This window comes from Pteropus medius, unplaced genomic scaffold (genome assembly GCF_902729225.1).
Source record: "Pteropus medius unplaced genomic scaffold, Ma_sr-lr_union100, whole genome shotgun sequence".
In the NCBI taxonomy this organism is placed as follows: Eukaryota; Metazoa; Chordata; class Mammalia; order Chiroptera; family Pteropodidae; genus Pteropus; species Pteropus medius.
The window spans coordinates 5,409,125-5,427,619 of NW_024348533.1; the positions used below are offsets into that span (position 1 = coordinate 5,409,125).

The 18,495-nt window shown below is 58.8% G+C and overlaps 2 protein-coding genes across 4 annotated transcripts; both read left to right on the forward strand.

Annotated features, from left to right (window-relative positions):
- Positions 1 to 424: 424 nt before the first annotated feature.
- LOC120616670 (uncharacterized) lies at positions 425 to 7,606 on the forward strand. Its single transcript, XM_039880332.1, has 5 exons — positions 425 to 457; positions 2,590 to 2,893; positions 3,442 to 3,606; positions 3,686 to 3,834; positions 5,301 to 7,606. Exons 1-5 carry the CDS (start codon positions 425 to 427, stop codon positions 5,625 to 5,627), a joined length of 978 nt encoding a protein of 325 aa, XP_039736266.1. The 3' UTR covers positions 5,628 to 7,606.
- A 415-nt stretch (positions 7,607 to 8,021) lies between these two features.
- MGAT4B (alpha-1,3-mannosyl-glycoprotein 4-beta-N-acetylglucosaminyltransferase B) lies at positions 8,022 to 17,547 on the forward strand. 3 transcript variants are annotated; one of them, XM_039880240.1, is made up of 16 exons: positions 8,960 to 9,005; positions 11,374 to 11,502; positions 13,233 to 13,418; positions 13,506 to 13,646; positions 13,719 to 13,852; positions 14,264 to 14,310; positions 14,611 to 14,724; positions 14,921 to 14,996; positions 15,095 to 15,209; positions 15,476 to 15,606; positions 15,776 to 15,883; positions 15,984 to 16,177; positions 16,526 to 16,604; positions 16,690 to 16,777; positions 16,865 to 16,977; positions 17,077 to 17,547. In XM_039880240.1, the coding sequence occupies exons 1-16, from the start codon at positions 8,975 to 8,977 to the stop codon at positions 17,098 to 17,100; spliced, it is 1,710 nt and encodes a 569-aa protein (XP_039736174.1). In that variant the 5' UTR covers positions 8,960 to 8,974; the 3' UTR covers positions 17,101 to 17,547. The 3 variants fall into 3 exon arrangements, with proteins under 3 accessions (XP_039736175.1, XP_039736173.1, XP_039736174.1); XM_039880241.1 differs by lacking the exons at positions 8,960 to 9,005; positions 11,374 to 11,502 and adding an exon at positions 8,022 to 8,247; XM_039880239.1 differs by lacking the exons at positions 8,960 to 9,005; positions 11,374 to 11,502 and adding an exon at positions 8,066 to 8,247 and having other exon boundaries at positions 16,690 to 16,977; positions 17,077 to 17,439.
- Positions 17,548 to 18,495: the final 948 nt, after the last annotated feature.

Consider the following 18,495-nt stretch of genomic DNA (forward strand, 5'->3'; position numbering starts at 1 on the left):
GGCAGCCCAGGAGTCCTACCAACAGCCCTCCAGCTAGAAACCAAAAACATGGTTTATGTGATAAGAGTGACCTGTTCACAGGTCCTGAAGAAAGGGAGATGTGGGGGAGGGGGGTCTTGGAAGGAGGTGGGTGGGAAAGATCTGTCACCCTATGAAGCTGCCCAGGTAGGGTCCTGTGAGTAGAAGCTCAGACCTGTTGAGTCAGTCATGTTCTTTAGTGGTAGGGTTTATGGGAGCAGTTACCCTCAAGGGACAGGAAACTCAGACACCTCCCAGGAGCTTGGGTGGATTTGGTTAGTCAACTGAGAAGATGATTTGCCTGTAAGAGCACAGCAGAGGCCTGTCACAGGTGTGGCTGGTCCTTCCCAGAGGACCCTGGAGCAGGCAAGGCTGTGCACCCCTGCACAAAGCAGCCCCATAGAGCATGGTCCCGTTGGGCCTACCCTGCACCTCCACTGTGAGCCTGGAAAAATGACCCTCTGCCCATCACTATGCAGACATAGTCAGAGGACAGCAAATGGGAGCCTGGGCAGAGGCTGCATGGCCTACAGGTGCCCAAGGGTGTGACTCAGCATACTGGGCCAAGAGCCGGGCTTCCACCCCCAGAGCTCCAGTGTCCCTGGGTAAGTGTGTGACGGTACACAAAGAAAGCCTTCTAGCTCTGGGGCACCCGAAGTTCAGGAAGGTCTCAAGGCGCAGTCCCTGTCCAAACAAGTGGCGGAAACTGAGGCCACCGGCCTGACTTCCTGGCTTTCTCAACATTTGGCCCCATCTGGGACCATGGTGGGTTTGCCAAGAGGGATGGAAAACTTGGAGAAATGGGATGGCAAGAAACAGGCTCCTGGGAAGCAGGCTCGGAGACCCCCCCAACTCTCACCCCCACCTCTAGGGAGCCCCAACTGCGGTCTTTCCAGGCCTTCCCGCTGTAGAGCAGAGACCCAACCCCTGCCCTCCCCCAAGGCCAGGAAGGTAAACAAGGCTGTGGCAGGGAAACCCCCTGGCAGGGCCCTCTCCACCAGCTTCTGCATGGTCAGGTGATCTGGACAGCAATGAGTCAGCATCCCATGACCAGCTGTCATAACAGGGGACTCCCCGGCCCAATGCTACCAATCTTGATAACATTTTACCAGGCAGCAGGGGTGGGGAGCAGCTGCGTAGACCTCTGAGAAACCATGGAACCAGAAGAGCCCTCAGAGGCCAGGCAGGGTGGCAGGGAGCTGGCAGCAGGGTGGCTAGACACATTTAGACCCTGTCCCCACTGAGGCCCCTTTCACATCTGCTGGCCTTCCCTTCTCCAGGCTGCAGGCAGCTCTCCCAACATCTTCTGTACCCAATGGCCCCTCTCCACCCTCCAGGGCACGACATGCACACTCTGGGCGGGGAGGAATTGGTGTCTGAATCAAACCAACTATCCACTACCCTGCCATCTTGGGACAAATGACCAGCTTCAGTTTCCTCCTCTTTGAATGGGGCTGGAGTGGGATGGCTTGAGTGCCCGCTCCCAGGTGCTGCCCCCTAGGGTACTAGTTATTGTTTGGCTGCTTTTGGGGTATCAGCTTGGAGGGGGGGGAATGTCAGGAATGAGACTATAGCCAATAGTGGAGGTGAGAGATTTGAGTGGAGATTTTCTGGGGTACTCTGGGAGCAGGGGTGCAGGAGGTCATTTGATTTGGTTTATTGCTGTCTGGTGCATTGTAACCACCTCTTCAATTCCCCCTTCCTTATTCTAAAAACAATCCCATCCTTTGACAATGGTTTTCTGAAGTTTATGTATTTCCTTTGGGGTGTGAACCCAAGCCTAGAGGTGGGTACTGGGCCAGCCAGAGACATGGCTACTGCAGGACTCAGGCTGTGGCTTGGGGCCACCTTTGAGATTAAGGATCACAGGGGATCAAACTCCTCCAGACCCGGCACTAGGCCCAAGGGATGAGTGTGTTTCTACATGGCCGAACAGGGTTGTGGGTGTGCAGCCACTTCCTTCTACTCCATCATGCCAGACAGACACACCCCCCTGCTCAGTTCCTAAAATTGCAGGCTCATCCCACCTAGTTACTTTCTCCTGACTCCTCCCGGTCCTGGACCTCTTGCCCCTGCGTTGCATGGCAACCTCAATGTTGTGGAGATTCCCTCACCAATCCCTCGAGAGAATCCCCAGGCACCGGACATCAGCTTGTTCTAGCCCTTCCTGCAAAGCCTAACAGCTGTGGGGACGTTCTTAAAGAAGGGGATTGGAGTCATTCGGGAAATGAAATAAAGCCACGAAGATACGCTGATGGGGAGTTGGGTCAAGTTTTCGGAGGCGTGAGAACACCAGAGTCTCTTCCACGGCAGCTGGAGGGAGGGAGCAGCCATTCCAGGCTAGGCTGATGGCACCAGACACGGGAGTGGGATGCCTGCGCCTTCCTGGGGGCACTGAAGGGGCGCTCACCCCTTGGGTGGTCAACAAACCATACGCACGGGGCAGTGGGGACAGCTCTCACCAGCGCCGACTGAGGGGAAAGGGAGGAGGGCAGCTGTCTAATGAGGGGCCATGCCCCCAAGACCCGACCGGCGGCGCTAAGGACCTCTCTCGCTGATACCCCGGCCTAGAAAAACCGTGCGGCCGGGGGCGGAAGCGGCGGAGGCTCAGGCCAAGGGGGCGGGGGCACTGGGGTCCGCGGCTTGCCTGGAGGGTGGCTGCACCTGACACCGTCGCCACCCCGCCAGAGCAGCGTCGTCCAGCCAGCCTCTTTTCCCCTCGTGCGTCCTTGGGCTCCCGTCCTTGGGCTGTGCGGGTTCCTGGCCGCACTGAGAAGCCGGCAGGAGCTCAGGTTTCCCGCAGCGGGAGGGAGAACGCACTTCGCTCTAGGCGTCCGATTCGTTGGTCGGAAGTGGTCGGGCCGCCCCGCAGCAGGTCCGCTAAAGCTGTTCATTGAGTGGGACCCCCGGGCAGGGGGCTCGGACGGCTAGGATCCGCTGGTGCCGCCCCTTTCTCGGTCCAGACCTACCCTGGGCGGGCACTTCTGGGGCCCCCAAAGCAGAGGGCCGGCCTGACTGCCGAAGGTTCTGGAAAAATAAAAGGAGGAGTCGCGGGTGTGAGGGAAGCGGGCTGTGAGGAGACCAGGCGGCCCCGGGACCGACGCAGGCATGTGGGCCGGGCAGACTGGATGACAGCCGTTCCAGGCAGAGGGGCAGAGGGAGAGCAGAAGGGTGAGGGGGGCCCCAGCCTGGCTAGGGTGTCAGAGAGGTTAGCGTGGCAGTCGCCAAGGAGCGCCGGTCCCAGGACAAGAGTAGAGGATGCCGGGACCCCCGGCTTTTGGAGCGGGGCAGGAATTTGGGGTCACGTGGAGAGGGCGGTCGCTGCAGGTCAGGCTCAGGGCCCTGTCCCCGCTCCCCTCTTCCCGTCGAAAACTTTCCGGAAAAAGTTCTCTGGCTTTGATCAACGCCTCTTTTGCTCCAAAGTCTCAGCCAACTGCTCCTGGCTCCGCACGCCCGGCGCCTGCGCTGCCCCCTCCGGCTCGGCCTCCCCGCCAGGGCTCGGCGCCTCTGCGTCCCTGCACGCCCGGGGGCGGTGGGCACCCCCTTTGCTCAGCCTGTGTCCCCGCGCCTGTCACGTGCGAAGCTCAGGTAGCGTGTTAGCAGGGGTGGGGGCTTGGGGATCTTGAGCGTGTTGGACCTAACGCGTGTCCCGCATCCTGTAACCCAGATGGGGCGGAGTCTTCCTTGGATAAACACCCGCCTCCGGTGCCCCGCCGCCGCGTACCAAGTCTCTGCGGGATTGCCATGCGGGTCTGCCTGGTTCCAACCTTCCGACCGCGGGACAGGGGCGCCCCCAGGCTCCGCACAGGTGACCAGGTGAAGAGAAGGCTCGCGGAGGCCCTGGCGACTGAGGCTGGGTCCCCGGCGCCCGGCTCTGCCTGGCGCCCAGGAGTTTGTCTGGCAGGCCGTGAGCTGAGAGGGCCCTAGCTCAGGCGGAAAAGTTGGCAGAATGGGCGCCACTGCAACCTGGTTAAAAGCATGTCGGCGGAGGGGGAAGCTGGTAGCTAATGAGAAGGGCACAGCCCTTTCCTGGGCTGTAGGGACCCAATCCACTGTGCCCCTCAGGCTGTGCGGGTCCCCTAGACCAATGGTCCCCAACTGTTTTGGCTGGCTTGCAGCTCGCCTCCTGCCGTGCGGCCTGGTTCCTAACAGGTCAGAGACCTGTTCTGAGGGTTGGGGAACCCTGCCCTAGACAAGAGTTCTGGTGAAGGAGGGGGGTTAAAGCCCTTCCCACTCCTCTCAGATTTTATTTGCCTTCTTCATTCCCATCGCTGGCTCAATTCCCAAATTTTCCTTTGGGGATTCACTATCCCACTACTATCTTTGGTGGAGGTGGTGGTGGTGGTGGTGGTGGTGTAGGCACATGACCCAGGTTTGTAGCCCTTGGGTCAGTGATGGACGCAAATGGAGTACGAAATGCCCACAGAGGCCACCTGGGAGTGGGAATGTGCCTGTGAACCCCACCCACACTGAGCGGGAGATCAAGGCCTTGTCCCTGCATCTGAGCTGCTGGGTCCCCACAGGCCTGATGCTGGATCATGAGGCAGCTTAAACCAGTTGATTTTGGTTTTGGTTAGTTGTATCCAAGAGTGCAGAATCACTTCCCCAAACCCCATGCCTTCCCCAGGCTTCCCAATGGCAGTGATGGTCACCACAGTGCAAGCCAGAAACATGGGGATCAGCTGGGAACACGCCATGCTCTCAAACCCCAGCAGTTCTTGTTGATTGTACATCCCAATAATAACAACATTCATGTGGTGCTTCTCTTATGCGGGAAGCATTCTGAATATTTTGTATATATTAACTCATCTGCTCCCTTGAGGTGAGACTGATTAGTTCTGGCCAGGGACCTGACACAGAAGAGCCATGTGTCACTTAAGAGGCCAGGGCATTTATTTCTTTGCCAATGCTAGAGCTTCTAGAGCTATCTCCCCGTTCTAGGGACAGAGACATCTGCAATACTAATATTGTAAATACCAAAATATAAAAACACAAATTTGTGATATAGAACTATCTGTGATAATTAACTCATTAAATATAAGATACAGATACAGGGCTAATAAGTACCAGAAACACCAGGTAACAGTGGGTTTGTAATTGCTGTTTTGAGGCATCTGCAGCACCTGCAGTGAATATGAAAACCCTGTGTTTTCTGGGTGACAGCCACAAGTACTCTCAATTCTGCTGGACTTTGCTGCCTCATTCGTAACTCAAGGAAATACCAAGTTTCAGTTAGAGGTTAGTGAAAAGAAAGATGGATTTTTTTTTTTTTCTCATCTCAGCTCCTGGGCCTCCCCAATTCTGGATGCTTGGACCACAGCCCCGTGAAGAAGGATGGAAGGACTGGTCATCTCCAAGGGCTGTCCCAGAAAATCTGCCGAACTCAGTGTGGGCCGAGGGCCGGCATGGAATCTGGACACAGAAGGGCATTTTTACTCTGTGGGAAGCAAGAACAAAGGAGGAAGGCCCACAGCCTGGGATCTGGAGAGAAAGCAGGACTTTCTGTGCCCATTCAGCTCCACCCTCCCTCCTGGGTATGGGCCAGGGTCAATGTCCCCAGCACAAGAAGTAGAACTTGGGATGGGTCATCTGATAGGCCATCTCCTTAATTTTTACTGCCCCACTCTGGGTGGCAGGGTGACAGGCAGAGCTCACCTGCCTAGAAGTGCCCAGAGGGAGCTGAGTTGCAGGCAGGCCCTGAGGAATTTATTACAGGAGGGCACGGACAGCAGTGGAAAGCTGGCTGAGAGCCAGGCAACTGCTGCCCTGTTTCAAAGGATGAAGGTGGGAGTGCAAAGGCTGAAGGGAGGGATAGGCTAAAGCGTGGGGGCAGCACGGCCCAACAGATGCATGCAGTGGGCCTTTCCTCACTGTGATGTCACTTCTGCAGGCTCCAGGGGACATAGCCCCCTTAGGCTTCTGTTCTTGACCACCCTCTCTCTAGTCCCCTTCTAGCTGTAGCATCCAGCTTTCTTTCAGAATGTCCCCTCTTGTCCTCGGTGCGTAATCCTGGCAAGATAGTCAGACCTGGTGCTGACCCCTTCTCAGCTAAGTGGTAGGTGTGTGCCCCTAAGTGGAAGTGTGGCCCCAAGGACCCCCTCCTGGTATGCTGATGCGGCAGTGGGAAGGAGGCAGCCTGGCTGGGGGTGAGGGAGGTCTGGAAAGACTGCTTTCCATCTCTGCTGCCTGGACCCTGCGGCTACCCAACTGCAGCCATCAGTTTCAGTGTGTGGCCCCCTCCAGCCTACTCCCCTTGACCCCTCTCCCACTCTCCATCACTCCAGACCTCACACTTCCCAAAGTCAATCACCACCCTTCTCCCCTACCCCGGCCCTGGACAATCCCATTTCTGACAGAGGCCCTGTACTCTCCAGGCAGTAGGGCAGAATTCTAACCCCTTTTGAGCCACCCTGCCTTAGCCCCTCCTGCCCCAAAGCCAGAATGTGGAGGGGGAGGGGACTCAAGTGAGTTTCCCACACTTTAGTCACTGATAGGCCATCTCCTTAATTTTTACTGGTTTAATAATTTTCCTTAAATTAACTTATTTCTAAACATAAATCCACATTTTGAAAAGTTTTTTAACCATCTGTGTCACATCCCAAATGAAAAACCATTATCCCTTGCCGCAAATAGAAGACGCCTGTAAAAACAAAGGAACACTAGACAGCTTCCTCCAGAAGGCTCTGACAAGGCGGGTCTCAGTTCATAAAGTTCATTAGCGAGTTGAGAGAACAGTATTGCTATGTTAGGCCAGAATCAGGCCTGCAGGAAAACTGAGGCCAGTCACTTAATGTCCTGCTGCAGCCACTGGCCCTGCCTCTCCTGCTCCAGGCAGAATTATCTCTGCAGAGGCCACTGCCCAGGCCCTATGGTGCTCCCAGCTACCATCCTGCCTTAGGTGTGGGCCTGGGCTGAAAGGGGACGACAAATTCCCAGCGTTTCTCAGTCTGAACTCACCCCAAAAAGGCCTTTCCCACCAAGATACCCAGGATACTTGCAGCCAATGCTGGGAATCAGGACTATGAGGAATGGTGCTGAGACCCCTAGTGCCTGCCCAAACAGAGCCTGTGTTGGACGGATCCTTTTATGGTTGGTCTTCTTCCTGGTTCCACAGAGGACTGGGGAAAGCCTGCAACTGGTACAAAAATGAAGGTGTAAGCGCCCTGCAGTGAAGGGAGAGGCAGCGCTGGAGCGTTAGGGGCTGCGGCCAGTACCACCTTGCGGTTGCACCCGCCTCCCGCCCACCCACGCCTAGCACCTGGGAGGCCAGTCCAGCTCTAGACTAGTCACTGTGTTCAATACCCACACACATGGGTCCTTCACTGCTGAAAACAGCCCGCTGTCCCTACTTTAGGAGCAGGAGCGCCTTCCTCCCACAGGACGCCTTTATCTTTCCGACTAGAGAAAGGTCCTGGGAGGGGAAGTGGCCGGGGGAGTCTGTGCAGGACCACTCCACCGAGTCTCCTGGCTGGAGGCAGCGCTCGCTCCAGCCATACTTTCCCCCTCCCACCGCCTAGAATCTCTCAAAAGTGAGGGAGGAGCCTGGGGTCTCCGAGTAAACAAGTGAGGTCCGAATCTGGGGGGGGGGGGGGGTGATTCATAACCATATCACTGAGGAGTTGGAGTGCCAGGGAACGCCACCTGCACCGCAGCCGACCCACACGCGCGAAGGCCCCGGCCTCAACCTACCTGAGGCCAGACCCAGAGCGTCCCTCAGCCGGAGACGCGGGAGCGCACACGGGGGCCACTGTTTGGAGCCGAGCGCTGATCCCCGCCCCGCCTCCTTGTGGTGCTGGCGGCAGCGGCGATGCTGCGGCCCCTTTAAATCCCGGCCGCCCCGCCCCACGCCGCCGACTCCGCGGCGGCCTCGGATCCAGGCCGGGCCGCGGCTCTCGCCGCCCAACCCAGCCCAGCCTGGCCCGGCCCAGCCGCGGAGGGAGGCCCCGCGCCCCGCGCCTCGCGCCCCGCGCCCCGCGCCGCGGAGGAGCCGTCCCCAGCCCCGCCCGGCCCCGGGCCCCTCCCTCCCTGCCCCGGGGCCGGGGCCCCCGCCGTACCCCGGCCCCGCGCCCCGGCCCCGGCCTCCCGGGCCATGCGGCCTCGGCCCCGCCGGCGCCCGCCGCGCTCCTGGGGAAATGAGGCTCCGCAATGGCACCTTCCTGACGCTGCTGCTCCTCTGCCTGTGCGCCTTCCTCTCGCTCTCCTGGTACGCGGCGCTCGGCGGTCAGAAAGGTGAGCCCTCCCCGCCGGGCCCGCGCCCCGCGGCCCGAACCACACTGGGGCGCACCTGGGCGCCCGCAGCCAAGCAGGTCCGGGTAGTAGCCGCGGGAGGCAGCCGGAAGCCGACACCGGAGCCCCTTCCCCGCCCGTCAGCACGGGAGTACGCCCCTCCCATTTTCTCCCCCACTTGTTTGCTGCCGAAATAACGAAATTCTCCGGTCCGCGTTGGGCCGCCTGGCAGAGCAGTCGCCGGGTCCCTCATCCGGCGCTGGGACCCGCCTCCGTGAGTACAGTTACGCCCCTGCTAGCGGTGGTCGCTCCCACTGGCCAGCTGGGGTCCTCGGAGTTCTCAGAAAGGGACAGAGACACAAGGTCACAGCGGTGGCAGTACCAGGTGGTTCCCAAGATACCAGCTCCAGGCACCTGGGCAGGAGCAGACACTGTGTTCCTGAGACAAGTGTGACGGGGCAGCCAGACATCCAGGCAATGACCTCCACCCCAGTTCACTGCAGTGCTGCTCCCTGGGGCCTCTGCAGCCCTCCTCCATGACATCTGGCCCTAGGACTTCTCCATAGGGCCCTGGGTGCTGGAGCAGCCTTCCTGTGGCTGCTGGCCTGGGAATACATGGGGGGCCCCAGGAGCAGCCAGCCTAAGCTTGCTACCCGTTAACTCACTTAGTGTGGTCTCACTGAGACATCACCTCCCACTTGAAGTTTGGCAAGCTGGCCAGTCCACCACCATGGCGCTGAGTCTGGCCGGCACATTTGGAGGTGAGGTATGGAGGGAGACAGTCCCCAGCACTGGCTGGAATCGCCTGGTGTTGGCTGGGATGTCTGGGGCTGGGGAGGCCCTTGTCCACCCAGCCTGCAGTCCAGGAGGCACTGGGGAAAAACTGCTTCCTTCCTGCCTCCTGGTCTTCCTGCAGAAGGCCTAAACAGGATCAGACTGAGGCCAGCTTACCCTCTGCTTCCCTCCCATCGCCTGCTTCCTTGTTCGCTCTTGTGCACTAAAAAAGGCAGCTGGGGCAGGAGCTAGAGCCTTCCTGACCCCCCCATGCCTCAACAGCCCCCCACCTGGTTCCTGCCTGTCCAGCCCTACCTACTGCAGTCCTCCTGTCTGATGGAAGCCAGGGGCTCTGACGCGATATCCCTAGGGCTTGGCGCAGGAAGGGCATGGCTGGGGAATAGTTCTCCGTAGGTATCTAGCTGGGGTGTGTCACCCAGGAGAGGGCATAGCTGGGGCAGTCTCTGCAGGTGGGGTATGTCACCCTGAGAATGGCATTTTGGACCCTTGAGAAAGTGGTCATGTAAACAGACTTGGAGCTACTCCATGTAAGCATGGAGGCCCAGATAGGGCTGTATCTGGGCACATATGTCCAATTGTCAGTGAGTGCTGAGCCCCTGCACCCTGTTCTTGGCCAGACTACAGTTTCTGTGTGCCTCTTGCAGCAGCCACCTGCCCTCAGCCTGATGTCAGGAGCTGCAGTGTAAGCCCCACCAGGACACCTTCTCTGGAGGCCTGGTTGGCCACAGGGAGTCAGTGTCCAGAGCAGCAGAGGGGATTCCAGTGGCTCCATTCAAGTTCCGCTCACTCTAAAGGGGGCATCAAGGAGGCTGGTACTCAAGGGCCTGGGGAGCAGGAGAGCACCCGCAGCCAAAGAATTGTGGGGCTCAGATTCAGGGGTCCTCATACCTGCAGCACGGAAGCCCAAGAGTCTGTGAGGCATGGGGTGAGAGCATGACCGGGGTCTTTCTTGTCATGAGCTGTCAATGTTTCTGAGGGCAAGGTCATTGGAGGACTCAAGCCTGAATCTGGGCTCTTATGGCACCCCTTCTCATTCTTACATGTAGACAACAGTATAGAATGTGTGGGGAAGCCAGACTGGACCCTGGCTTCCAGTTTGCAGTGAGTGGGGAGCTCAGAATAGGATTGGCCCAGCACAGATACTTAAGGGAAGGGCAGACGAACCCGGGTCTGTAGGGAAGGGAGGATGTGGGCAGGGAGCCAGAAAGGAAGGAGGCGACAGGAGCAGGCGGCATCCTGGAAGCCCAGGGCCAGGAAGGACATGTGGGTCTTGGCATGATGGGCCCTGGATATGGGTTTCACATCCAGCCTTGACTGAAATTGTGCAACAGCTCTGCCAGGGCTCAGATTGTAGCCCTTAGCCAAGTGTCTGCTGAAAGCCCGTCCCCAGGGAGGACAACAGACCCTCCAGGGAGCTGGCTTCAGCCACATGGCACCCCCCAGCGTCCCAGCCTGGACTTCAGCAGTGATGGCCACTCCCCTTGACCACTGGGAGTGAGGGTACAGGTCCTGGAGGAGGTGGACGCCCGCCCCTTAGCAGCCAACCTTCCCTGGGCCTGGCTCCAGCCTGTGCCCCTCTGAGCCTGTTTCCCTCTCCCTAAGTATGAGGCATGAGGTCTTTTTATTACAACTAAGAGGGGACCAGGGGGAAGATTGTGGTCTGTGGGCCTCAGGTGTACTGATTATTCTGACTTCAATGTGTGGGGGTGGGGAGCCTCCAGTTCTGTGGCCATAGCTGCAGTCCTTCCCTGGGGCCAGCCGCTCCCAGAGCCAGGCCCCAGCCCCACCTCCCTGGGGTAAGAAGGTATGATGGAAGAGGCCAGGTCCCCTCAGCCCTAGCCCCCAGAGACTTCTACCCTGCCCACCCCCCACCCCCAGAGGCCAGGGTCTCCCAGGCCTTTCCCAAGCTGCCTTCCCAGCCCACTTACCACTCATTCCAACCACCTCTGGCCTAAGGCTCAGCTCATGGGGAGGCAGGCACAGAGCTTGAGGTTCTGGCTTTGACAGGAAAGGACAGAGTGGACCCATGAGCAGGAAGCCAGAGATGAGGGGCAAGCTGGGGACCTTGCAGGCAGCAGGCAGGACAGGAGCAGGGGCAGGGTGCCAAGGGACAGGGCCTGCAGTGTTCAGGGAAATGACAGAAGGGCCGCGTGGGCAGGAGCCAGACCTGGGAATGCCTAGGGCCTATGCCACTTAGTAAACAGAAGAAGCCCAGGACCAGGGGGAGGGAGGCCCTGGGAAGGACAGCAGGGTAAGGAGTAGGCTATGCTCAGGCCTTGGTGGTTGGGGAGTCCACCTGGGCAAAGTAAGGTTGACAGAGCTGTCTATTTAAAGATCAGAGAAGAGGGGATGAGACAACGACAGCAGTTGCGGGGGGAGCGGTGAAGTCTCACTCCCCTCCCCCTACTTCACAGAAGCCCATTGCAGGGGGCTGCCTTGGACAGGACCCAGTGGCTTCAATAGGTAGGTGAGCAAAGACTCAGGAGGGAGGCCACCTGCCATGTCCAGGTGTCCAGGTAGCTCTGAACTCCCTCCTGCTGGGCTTCGGCACCTCTAGCTCCCCTCCCCTCCTTGAACTTTGGGGATGGCTAGCTGCTGTTTAAGGGGTCAGGTTTCCAGGGTAACCTGGCCTTGGAACCCAGCACAGCACACTAGAACATCCGGTAATCTGATTCCTCCCTCCTCCCACCTCAGGGCTGCCCCAAGCTTGGAAGCTTGTAGTAGCCTAGACCTTTAGCCCAGGGCAGTCTGGGTGTGTGTTGGGAGAGTGGGGGAGAGTGGGGCAAACTGGGTATGGAATGCTGCAGAACAAATGGGGTGTGTCCTGAGGTAACTAACTTTACCTTGGCTGTGACCCCTGGTGCTCATGGCTGTAGGGCGTGCTACCGTCCCAGGGCATTCTGGGAGCAATGACCCCACTGGGGATCCAAGAGCAGAAGAGCTGTCTGGGAGTGGGAAAGGAGTTCTAGAAGGCTTCCTGGACTTGGAGACTTTAAAACCAGGCCTTGAAGGCTACGTGGATGTTCGTTCGGAAGAGGAAAGGGTTCCAGGCAGGAGAGACCACAGCATATGTGAAGACACAGCCATTAGGCACGGATGAGGGGTTGTGTGTGACAGCAAATGAAGAGGGCAAGTAAGACCAGAGGCCCGGAGTGCACAGCCCGCCAGGAACCACAGTACCAGCCACAGGCAGGGATGTTGTCTGTCTCATTCTTGCTCCCTGGTCCCTACCTGACCACTGGAGCCAGGTACAGGCCCCTGGGGGTCCCTGTCCAGGGATAGGCAGCCCTACCTCTGTGCTGCTGCGGGCCCCTGCACCCGATGCCCACAGCTGGGGCCCAGCTGGAGATTCTGACACTGGTTTCCAGAGAAGCAGGCCACAGAGTCTTCAGAGTGGGTCCCGTCTCTGCCACTGACACACTGAGTGACCCTAGACTACTTTCTCAACATCATTTGCTCATTTGAGTGCTGGGGGCAGAACTGCAGCAGCAACCCCCTGGGGCTAATGTGAGACTGAGGGAGTTCCAAGGTGGTGCCTAGTGCAGGATGAGCAACAAGGGACGAATGGGTACTAGGGGCATACTGTCACAGACCCTGTTCTCAGGCTCAGTCCTACTTGGAAGAGGGGAAGTAGAGTCCAGGGACGTCATCCATCCCCAGAGCTGCCTTGGGGATGGGCTGCCTGTGATTGCCTCTATGAAGCGGGATAGGGAGCAGGGAATGCTGGGCACTAAGAAGCCCCTTGAAGAAGGATTGGGTCCTTGTTCCATGGTTGGGACCTTAGGTGTCCCATCCCCTGGAAGGAGCAGATGATGCAAGGAAAGCCAGAGGGGACTTTGGGAGCCACTAGATGGAGAAGATCAGTCTGAGACTTTCCAGCCCCTGCTTATTGTCCCACCTGGGGCTAAAAGTGGTCCCGCAGCCCTCCCACTTCAGATGCCTTCTCAAAGGAGAAAATAACTGCGGGGGGAGGGAGGAGTATTGGACAGGGCTAATCCTCTCCAGTGGAGGCTTTTCTCCCCCATGTGTGTCAGTGTGACTTCAGTGACCCTTATGTAACCCCAGAGAGTGCACGTGTGGCAAGCACGAGAACAAATGTAGATAGCTATCACACAGATGGGCATGTAGATGTGTGCTCTGGCACCCTCAAGGGGTAGACCACCCCCTGGTGACAGCATGTGGACCACCCACAGGTGATGTGGTAGATGTGTACCAGCGGGAGTTCCTGGCCCTGCGCGACAGGTTGCACGCTGCTGAGCAGGAGAGCCTCAGGCGCTCCAAGGAGCTCAATCTGGTGCTGGACGAGATCAAGAGAGCTGTGTCAGAGAGGCAGGTGCTGCGAGACCGAGATGGCAATCGTACCTGGGGCCGCCTGACTGGTGAGTGTCCCAGCAACACGGCAGGAGAGGTGGGGCTGGTGGCAGGTCACTTATCTTTTCTGATCCGTCCTTTTTTGACTCACCCAGAAGACCCACGCCTGAAGCCGTGGAATGTTTCGCAGAAGCCTGTGCTGCATCTGCCCACTGTCTTCCACCACCTGCCGCACCTGCTAGCCAAGGAAAGCAGCCTGCAGCCGGCTGTGCGCGTGGGCCAGGGCCGCACCGGAGGTAGGCGCAGGGCCAGGAAGGGCTGGGGTGTGGTCCTATTGTTGTGCCTAATTGATCCTCTGCCGCCCGCAGTGTCTGTGGTGATGGGCATCCCCAGTGTGCGGCGCGAGGTCCACTCATACCTGACGGACACGCTGCACTCACTCATCTCGGAGCTGAGCCCACAGGAGAAGGAGGACTCAGTCATCGTGGTGCTGATTGCCGAGGCGAGTGAGCTGGGGGCACAGGGTCGGGGGATACATGACAGTCAGAGAGGGACACATGACACAAATAACAAGAGAGAGATGAAGAGTGAGCAACATTCCAGAGGAAAAGCTATCAAAAGTTCACTGTCATTCACAAATTTATCAAGATAAAAATTTAAAAGGAAAGAAACATTTCGCAGCCCCTTGTGGAGATACCAGTTACCTACTGTGCCCCACCCCATCGCCGAGGTACCCCAAAGAGTGTTTTCTGAGGCATCTGTGGTCCACATGCCCAGCCTTACTCCACCTTGAGGATGGAGGGCTCCCTCAATGTGTAGGGTTATCTGAAGCCCTCCCTGCTACCCTTAGCCCCATCTCCCAGGCATTTGGGGGGACAGCTGGGCTTAGGGAGGACACTTGGTCTCCCCACAGACTGACTCACAGTACACCTCAGTGGTGACGGAGAACATCAAGGCCTTGTGAGTACTGGCATGGGATAAGCTGGGGAGGGCATCTCCTTTGTGGTTGTTGGGCCGGCAGGTGCCAGCCTTCCCACAGGACAGTTCCTTCTCCAGGGGAGAGTGCTTCCCCTGTGAGAGGCATTGGGTGTGTAGAGGTGGCCCAACCCCTCCGGGGCCCCATTTCCCTACTAGGCTGGGTATAGTGTGGGGATGTCTGCCTGGTGGGCCTTAAAAAATGGATGGAGACTGGCCAGCTCGGCTCTAGCCGTGTTCTGGACCCTAGAGGCTGCACACCCATTGGGCCTTCCTGTCCCCCAGGTTCCCCACAGAGATCCATTCCGGGCTCCTGGAGGTCATCTCCCCTTCCCCTCACTTCTACCCTGACTTTTCCCGCCTCCGAGAGTCCTTTGGGGACCCCAAGGAGAGAGTCAGGTACTAGCACTCTTCCCACACCCCCAGCAACCTTCACACCTGTGCTGAGAGCCCATTCTGTTGGCTGCAGTGCCCCCACATTCCAGTGGAGGACCCCTGCATGGAGGGAGGGTTCTACCCACCCAGTACGTCTGTGGCAGCCACACTGGACGGGAAGGGGGGTATGGTTCTGAGCTCCTGAGGCCCTGGCCCGCAGGTGGAGGACCAAACAGAACCTCGATTACTGCTTCCTCATGATGTACGCACAGTCCAAAGGCATCTACTATGTGCAGGTCAGCACAACCCTGCTCTGCCCCGCCCCAGCCCCCAGCAGGTCCGGGGGGAGGGGCCCCATCCTGAGTCCCGCCCCCTCCTACCCCCTGCTGTGCAGCTGGAGGACGACATAGTGGCCAAGCCCAGCTACCTGAGCACCATGAAGAACTTTGCGCTGCAGCAGCCTTCGGAGGATTGGATGATCCTGGAGTTCTCCCAGCTGGGGTTCATTGGTGACTGACTTGCCAGAGCCCCTCAGTCTTCACCCCTCCCCACTTCCCCTGCCCAGTTCCCTGGAATGGCCACTGCAGTCCCACCTGACCTGTTCTCACCTGCCCTCAGTCACCATCACTGTCTACCCCCTGGTGCCATCACCTGCCTGCAGTAACCACAGGGTTTGCTGTGGGACCCTCCCAAGTAGCCCCCCACAGGGATTAAGAGGAAGGAATGTAGGGCAGAGCTGCCCACTCAGCACCCCTTCTTTCTACGTCTCCCCCAGGGAAAATGTTCAAGTCGCTGGACCTGAGTCTGATTGTGGAGTTCATCCTCATGTTCTACCGGGACAAACCCATTGACTGGCTTCTGGACCACATTCTGTGGGTGAAGGTCTGCAACCCTGAGAAGGATGCGGTGAGTGGGGCTGCGCAGCGGTGGGCGCGGCAGCGGGGCACGCGGCCTCTGGCCTCTTTTGTGGCCACAGGCATGCGCCTGGCTGCAAGGAAGAGGTTCTGCTGGCTGGGGAGGCCCTGTCCTGGGAGGCGGGTGGAGCTGAGCCCAGGGTGTTGCCCACCTTCCACAGAAGCACTGTGACCGGCAGAAGGCCAACCTCCGGATCCGCTTCAAGCCGTCCCTCTTCCAGCACGTGGGCACTCACTCGTCGCTGGCGGGCAAGATTCAGAAACTGAAGGTGGGCTGAGTCCAGGAAGAGGGTGGGCTGGGGTGGGGCAGGGGGTCGGCAGGACAAGTCCGGGGCCCATTCTAGCAGTGCTGTCCCTTGGGGGCTGCAGGACAAGGACTTTGGGAAGCAGGCGCTGCGGAAGGAGCATGTGAACCCGCCTGCTGAAGTGAGCACGAGCCTCAAGACGTACCAGCACTTCACCCTGGAGAAAGCCTACCTGCGTGAGGATTTCTTCTGGGCCTTTACGCCTGCTGCAGGGGACTTCATCCGCTTCCGCTTCTTCCAGCCACTGCGTCTTGAGAGGTGTGTCAGCACCCACAGGTCCACATTGGGGGAGGGGCGGGTGGCTACCAGACCTCACCACAAATTTCTATGACCCTATCAAATGACTGAACCTTACCACGCCTGTTTCCTTACCTAAAGAGTGGGGTGCATAGGGTAGCCACCTTGTAGAGATTATGTCAGACAGTGCCCACAAGAGCTCAGTGATATTACCTATCACCATCATCCCTATGACAAGGCCTTGGTTGCACAGCCCAATAGCTGCCCCTGGCGGTACCCAGCCTCATCCAGCACCCAAGGCCCAGGCCAGGCCTTTTCACTAGGGGCAGTGCCCATCCTGCAGCATCTCACAGGCCTGCCTGGCCACAGGTTCTTCTTCCGCAGTGGGAACATTGAGCACCCAGAGGACAAGCTCTTCAACACGTCTGTGGAGGTGCTACCCTTTGACGTGAGTGTGGCGGGGTGTGGGTGTGCACTGAGGCTGGCTGGCCCTTCCTATAGCTCCTGGCTTCAGCCCCTTGATTTGCCCCCAGAACCCCCAGTCGGACAAGGAGGCCCTGCAGGAGGGCCACGTAGCCACCCTCCGGTACCCGCGGAGCCCCGATGGCTACCTCCAGATAGGTGAGTGCTGTTGGCAGGCAGAGGTGTGGGGACAGGCTGGACTGAGCAAGGACCTGGGGGTAAGCTCTCAGTGCCGCCCTCCCCCAGGCTCCTTCTACAAGGGTGTGGCAGAGGGCGAGGTGGATCCTGCCTTCGGCCCCCTGGAAGCACTGCGCCTCTCCATCCAGACAGACTCGCCCGTGTGGGTCATTCTGAGTGAGGTAAGGCAGGACAGGGCTGGGCACAGGGACGGGAGCATTTTCCCATAGCTAGATGGGCCAACTCAGTAGTCCCTGCTGATTCTGGGCTGGCTCTTTCAGATCTTCCTGAAGAAGGCTGACTAAGGCGGGGCTTCTGAGAACTGGCCCTGAAGCCCAAGAGGCCTGGCATGTCTTCGCTGCTGCCCCCGGAGGGCCAGGCGTGACAGACCCAGCCTGAAGGGTTGTTCCTGGCACTGCTCAGCGGCCTGTGGGGTCGCCGCTGGCCCGGAGGCCCCAGGAGCTGGTGCTGCCCGCCCACAGGGCCGAGGGAGGAGGTGGCAGTCCCCACACTGTGCCTGAGGCCGACCTGTGCCGCCCAGAATCGTTCGCAGCCAGCAGGCTTGGGCCAGGCCATTTTAGAAGAGCTTTTTCCTGGGCGCCCGCGGTCTCCGGCGCGAACACTGGAATGCATATACTACTTTATGTGCTGTGTTTTTTATTCTTGGATACATTTGATTTTTTCACCTAAGTCCACATATACTTCTATAAGAGCGTGACTTGTAATAAAGGGTTAATGAAATCTGTGCCTCACATGGGGTGCTCTGAGCTCCAGCTGGTGGAGGGAAGCCAACTGGTGGAGGGAGGCGAGGTGCCAGGTGATGCTACCCTGAGGCCACCCACTACCACGTCCAGGCCAATCCATGCAGCAGAACTATCCCTAAGTGCAGCTCTGCCCATTTTCCCAGGACCATCTGGTCTGGGCCTGGGCCACCTTGAAGGATCTGCCCACTTGCGAGCGTGCGGGGGTGGGGAAGACCACGGAATCCGAGTACTGGTGCCCAAAGTTGTCCCATCTCTACGGGGGTTTCCCCAATCGCACCACCTACCTCTCATAACCCCAGCTGCTAGAGCGGGAGCCCCTCAAACAGAAGGCATTCCCCCCATCTTTTCGTTACCCCTCTTTAGAGAGTCTCAGCCTTGCCCTTGTCCAGGTCCCCCCATTCCCGCCCTTCTCTGACACATTTTAGGGCCTCGCGCTCACCTCGAGGGCCTTTGCACACACTATTGCCCTGCTTGGAAAGCTCTCTGCCATCTGGGCTAAAAGTCACCTCTTGAAGGACGTTCTGTTCCGCCAGCAGAACATCCCTGGGTCTGGGCGCCCAAAGTACCTGGACGTTTTCTTGTGCCTGTCATAAAACCACTGACCACACTCATCATCCTCACGGCCCCCCAGCCCCCCGGCAGGGTTCCCTGAACGCCTACACTATTCTAGACTCCAGGGACCCAGTGCTGATAAGAAAGGGCCCTTGGTATCGGTTATGAAGGCCCGGGGACGAGGAATAGGGTGGCTGAGGGGCAGGCCTCAGAGGAGCGGGGACAGGCAAGGAGAGCGCTGACTTCAGAGAGGAGCCGTGGGAAGAACCTCGGCGGGGCGGGGCCGCCCGCAGACCAGCCGAGTTGCTAGGAGCAGGGCAAGAGAGCACTGGGTCCGGGACGGGATCGAACCCCTGCCCGGCGGAAAGGCCGTTTCCTTCCTCG

What these genes read in the sequence shown, in the direction of transcription:
- MGAT4B (XM_039880239.1), top strand. Translation starts at nt 8,151, where the DNA reads ATGAGGCTCCGCAATGGCACCTTCCTGACGCTGCTGCTCCTCTGCCTG. An exon ending in TACCTGGGGCCGCCTGACTG is followed by an intron (nt 13,419 to 13,505) that starts GTGAGTGTCCCA and finishes TGACTCACCCAG; the next exon opens with AAGACCCACGCCTGAAGCCG. An exon ending in GCAAGATTCAGAAACTGAAG is followed by an intron (nt 15,884 to 15,983) that starts GTGGGCTGAGTC and finishes TGGGGGCTGCAG; the next exon opens with GACAAGGACTTTGGGAAGCA.
- LOC120616670 (XM_039880332.1), top strand. Translation starts at nt 425, where the DNA reads ATGGTCCCGTTGGGCCTACCCTGCACCTCCACT. An exon ending in GCCTACCCTGCACCTCCACT is followed by an intron (nt 458 to 2,589) that starts GTGAGCCTGGAA and finishes ACCCCGGCCTAG; the next exon opens with AAAAACCGTGCGGCCGGGGG. An exon ending in GGCTCCGCACAGGTGACCAG is followed by an intron (nt 3,835 to 5,300) that starts GTGAAGAGAAGG and finishes TTCTCATCTCAG; the next exon opens with CTCCTGGGCCTCCCCAATTC.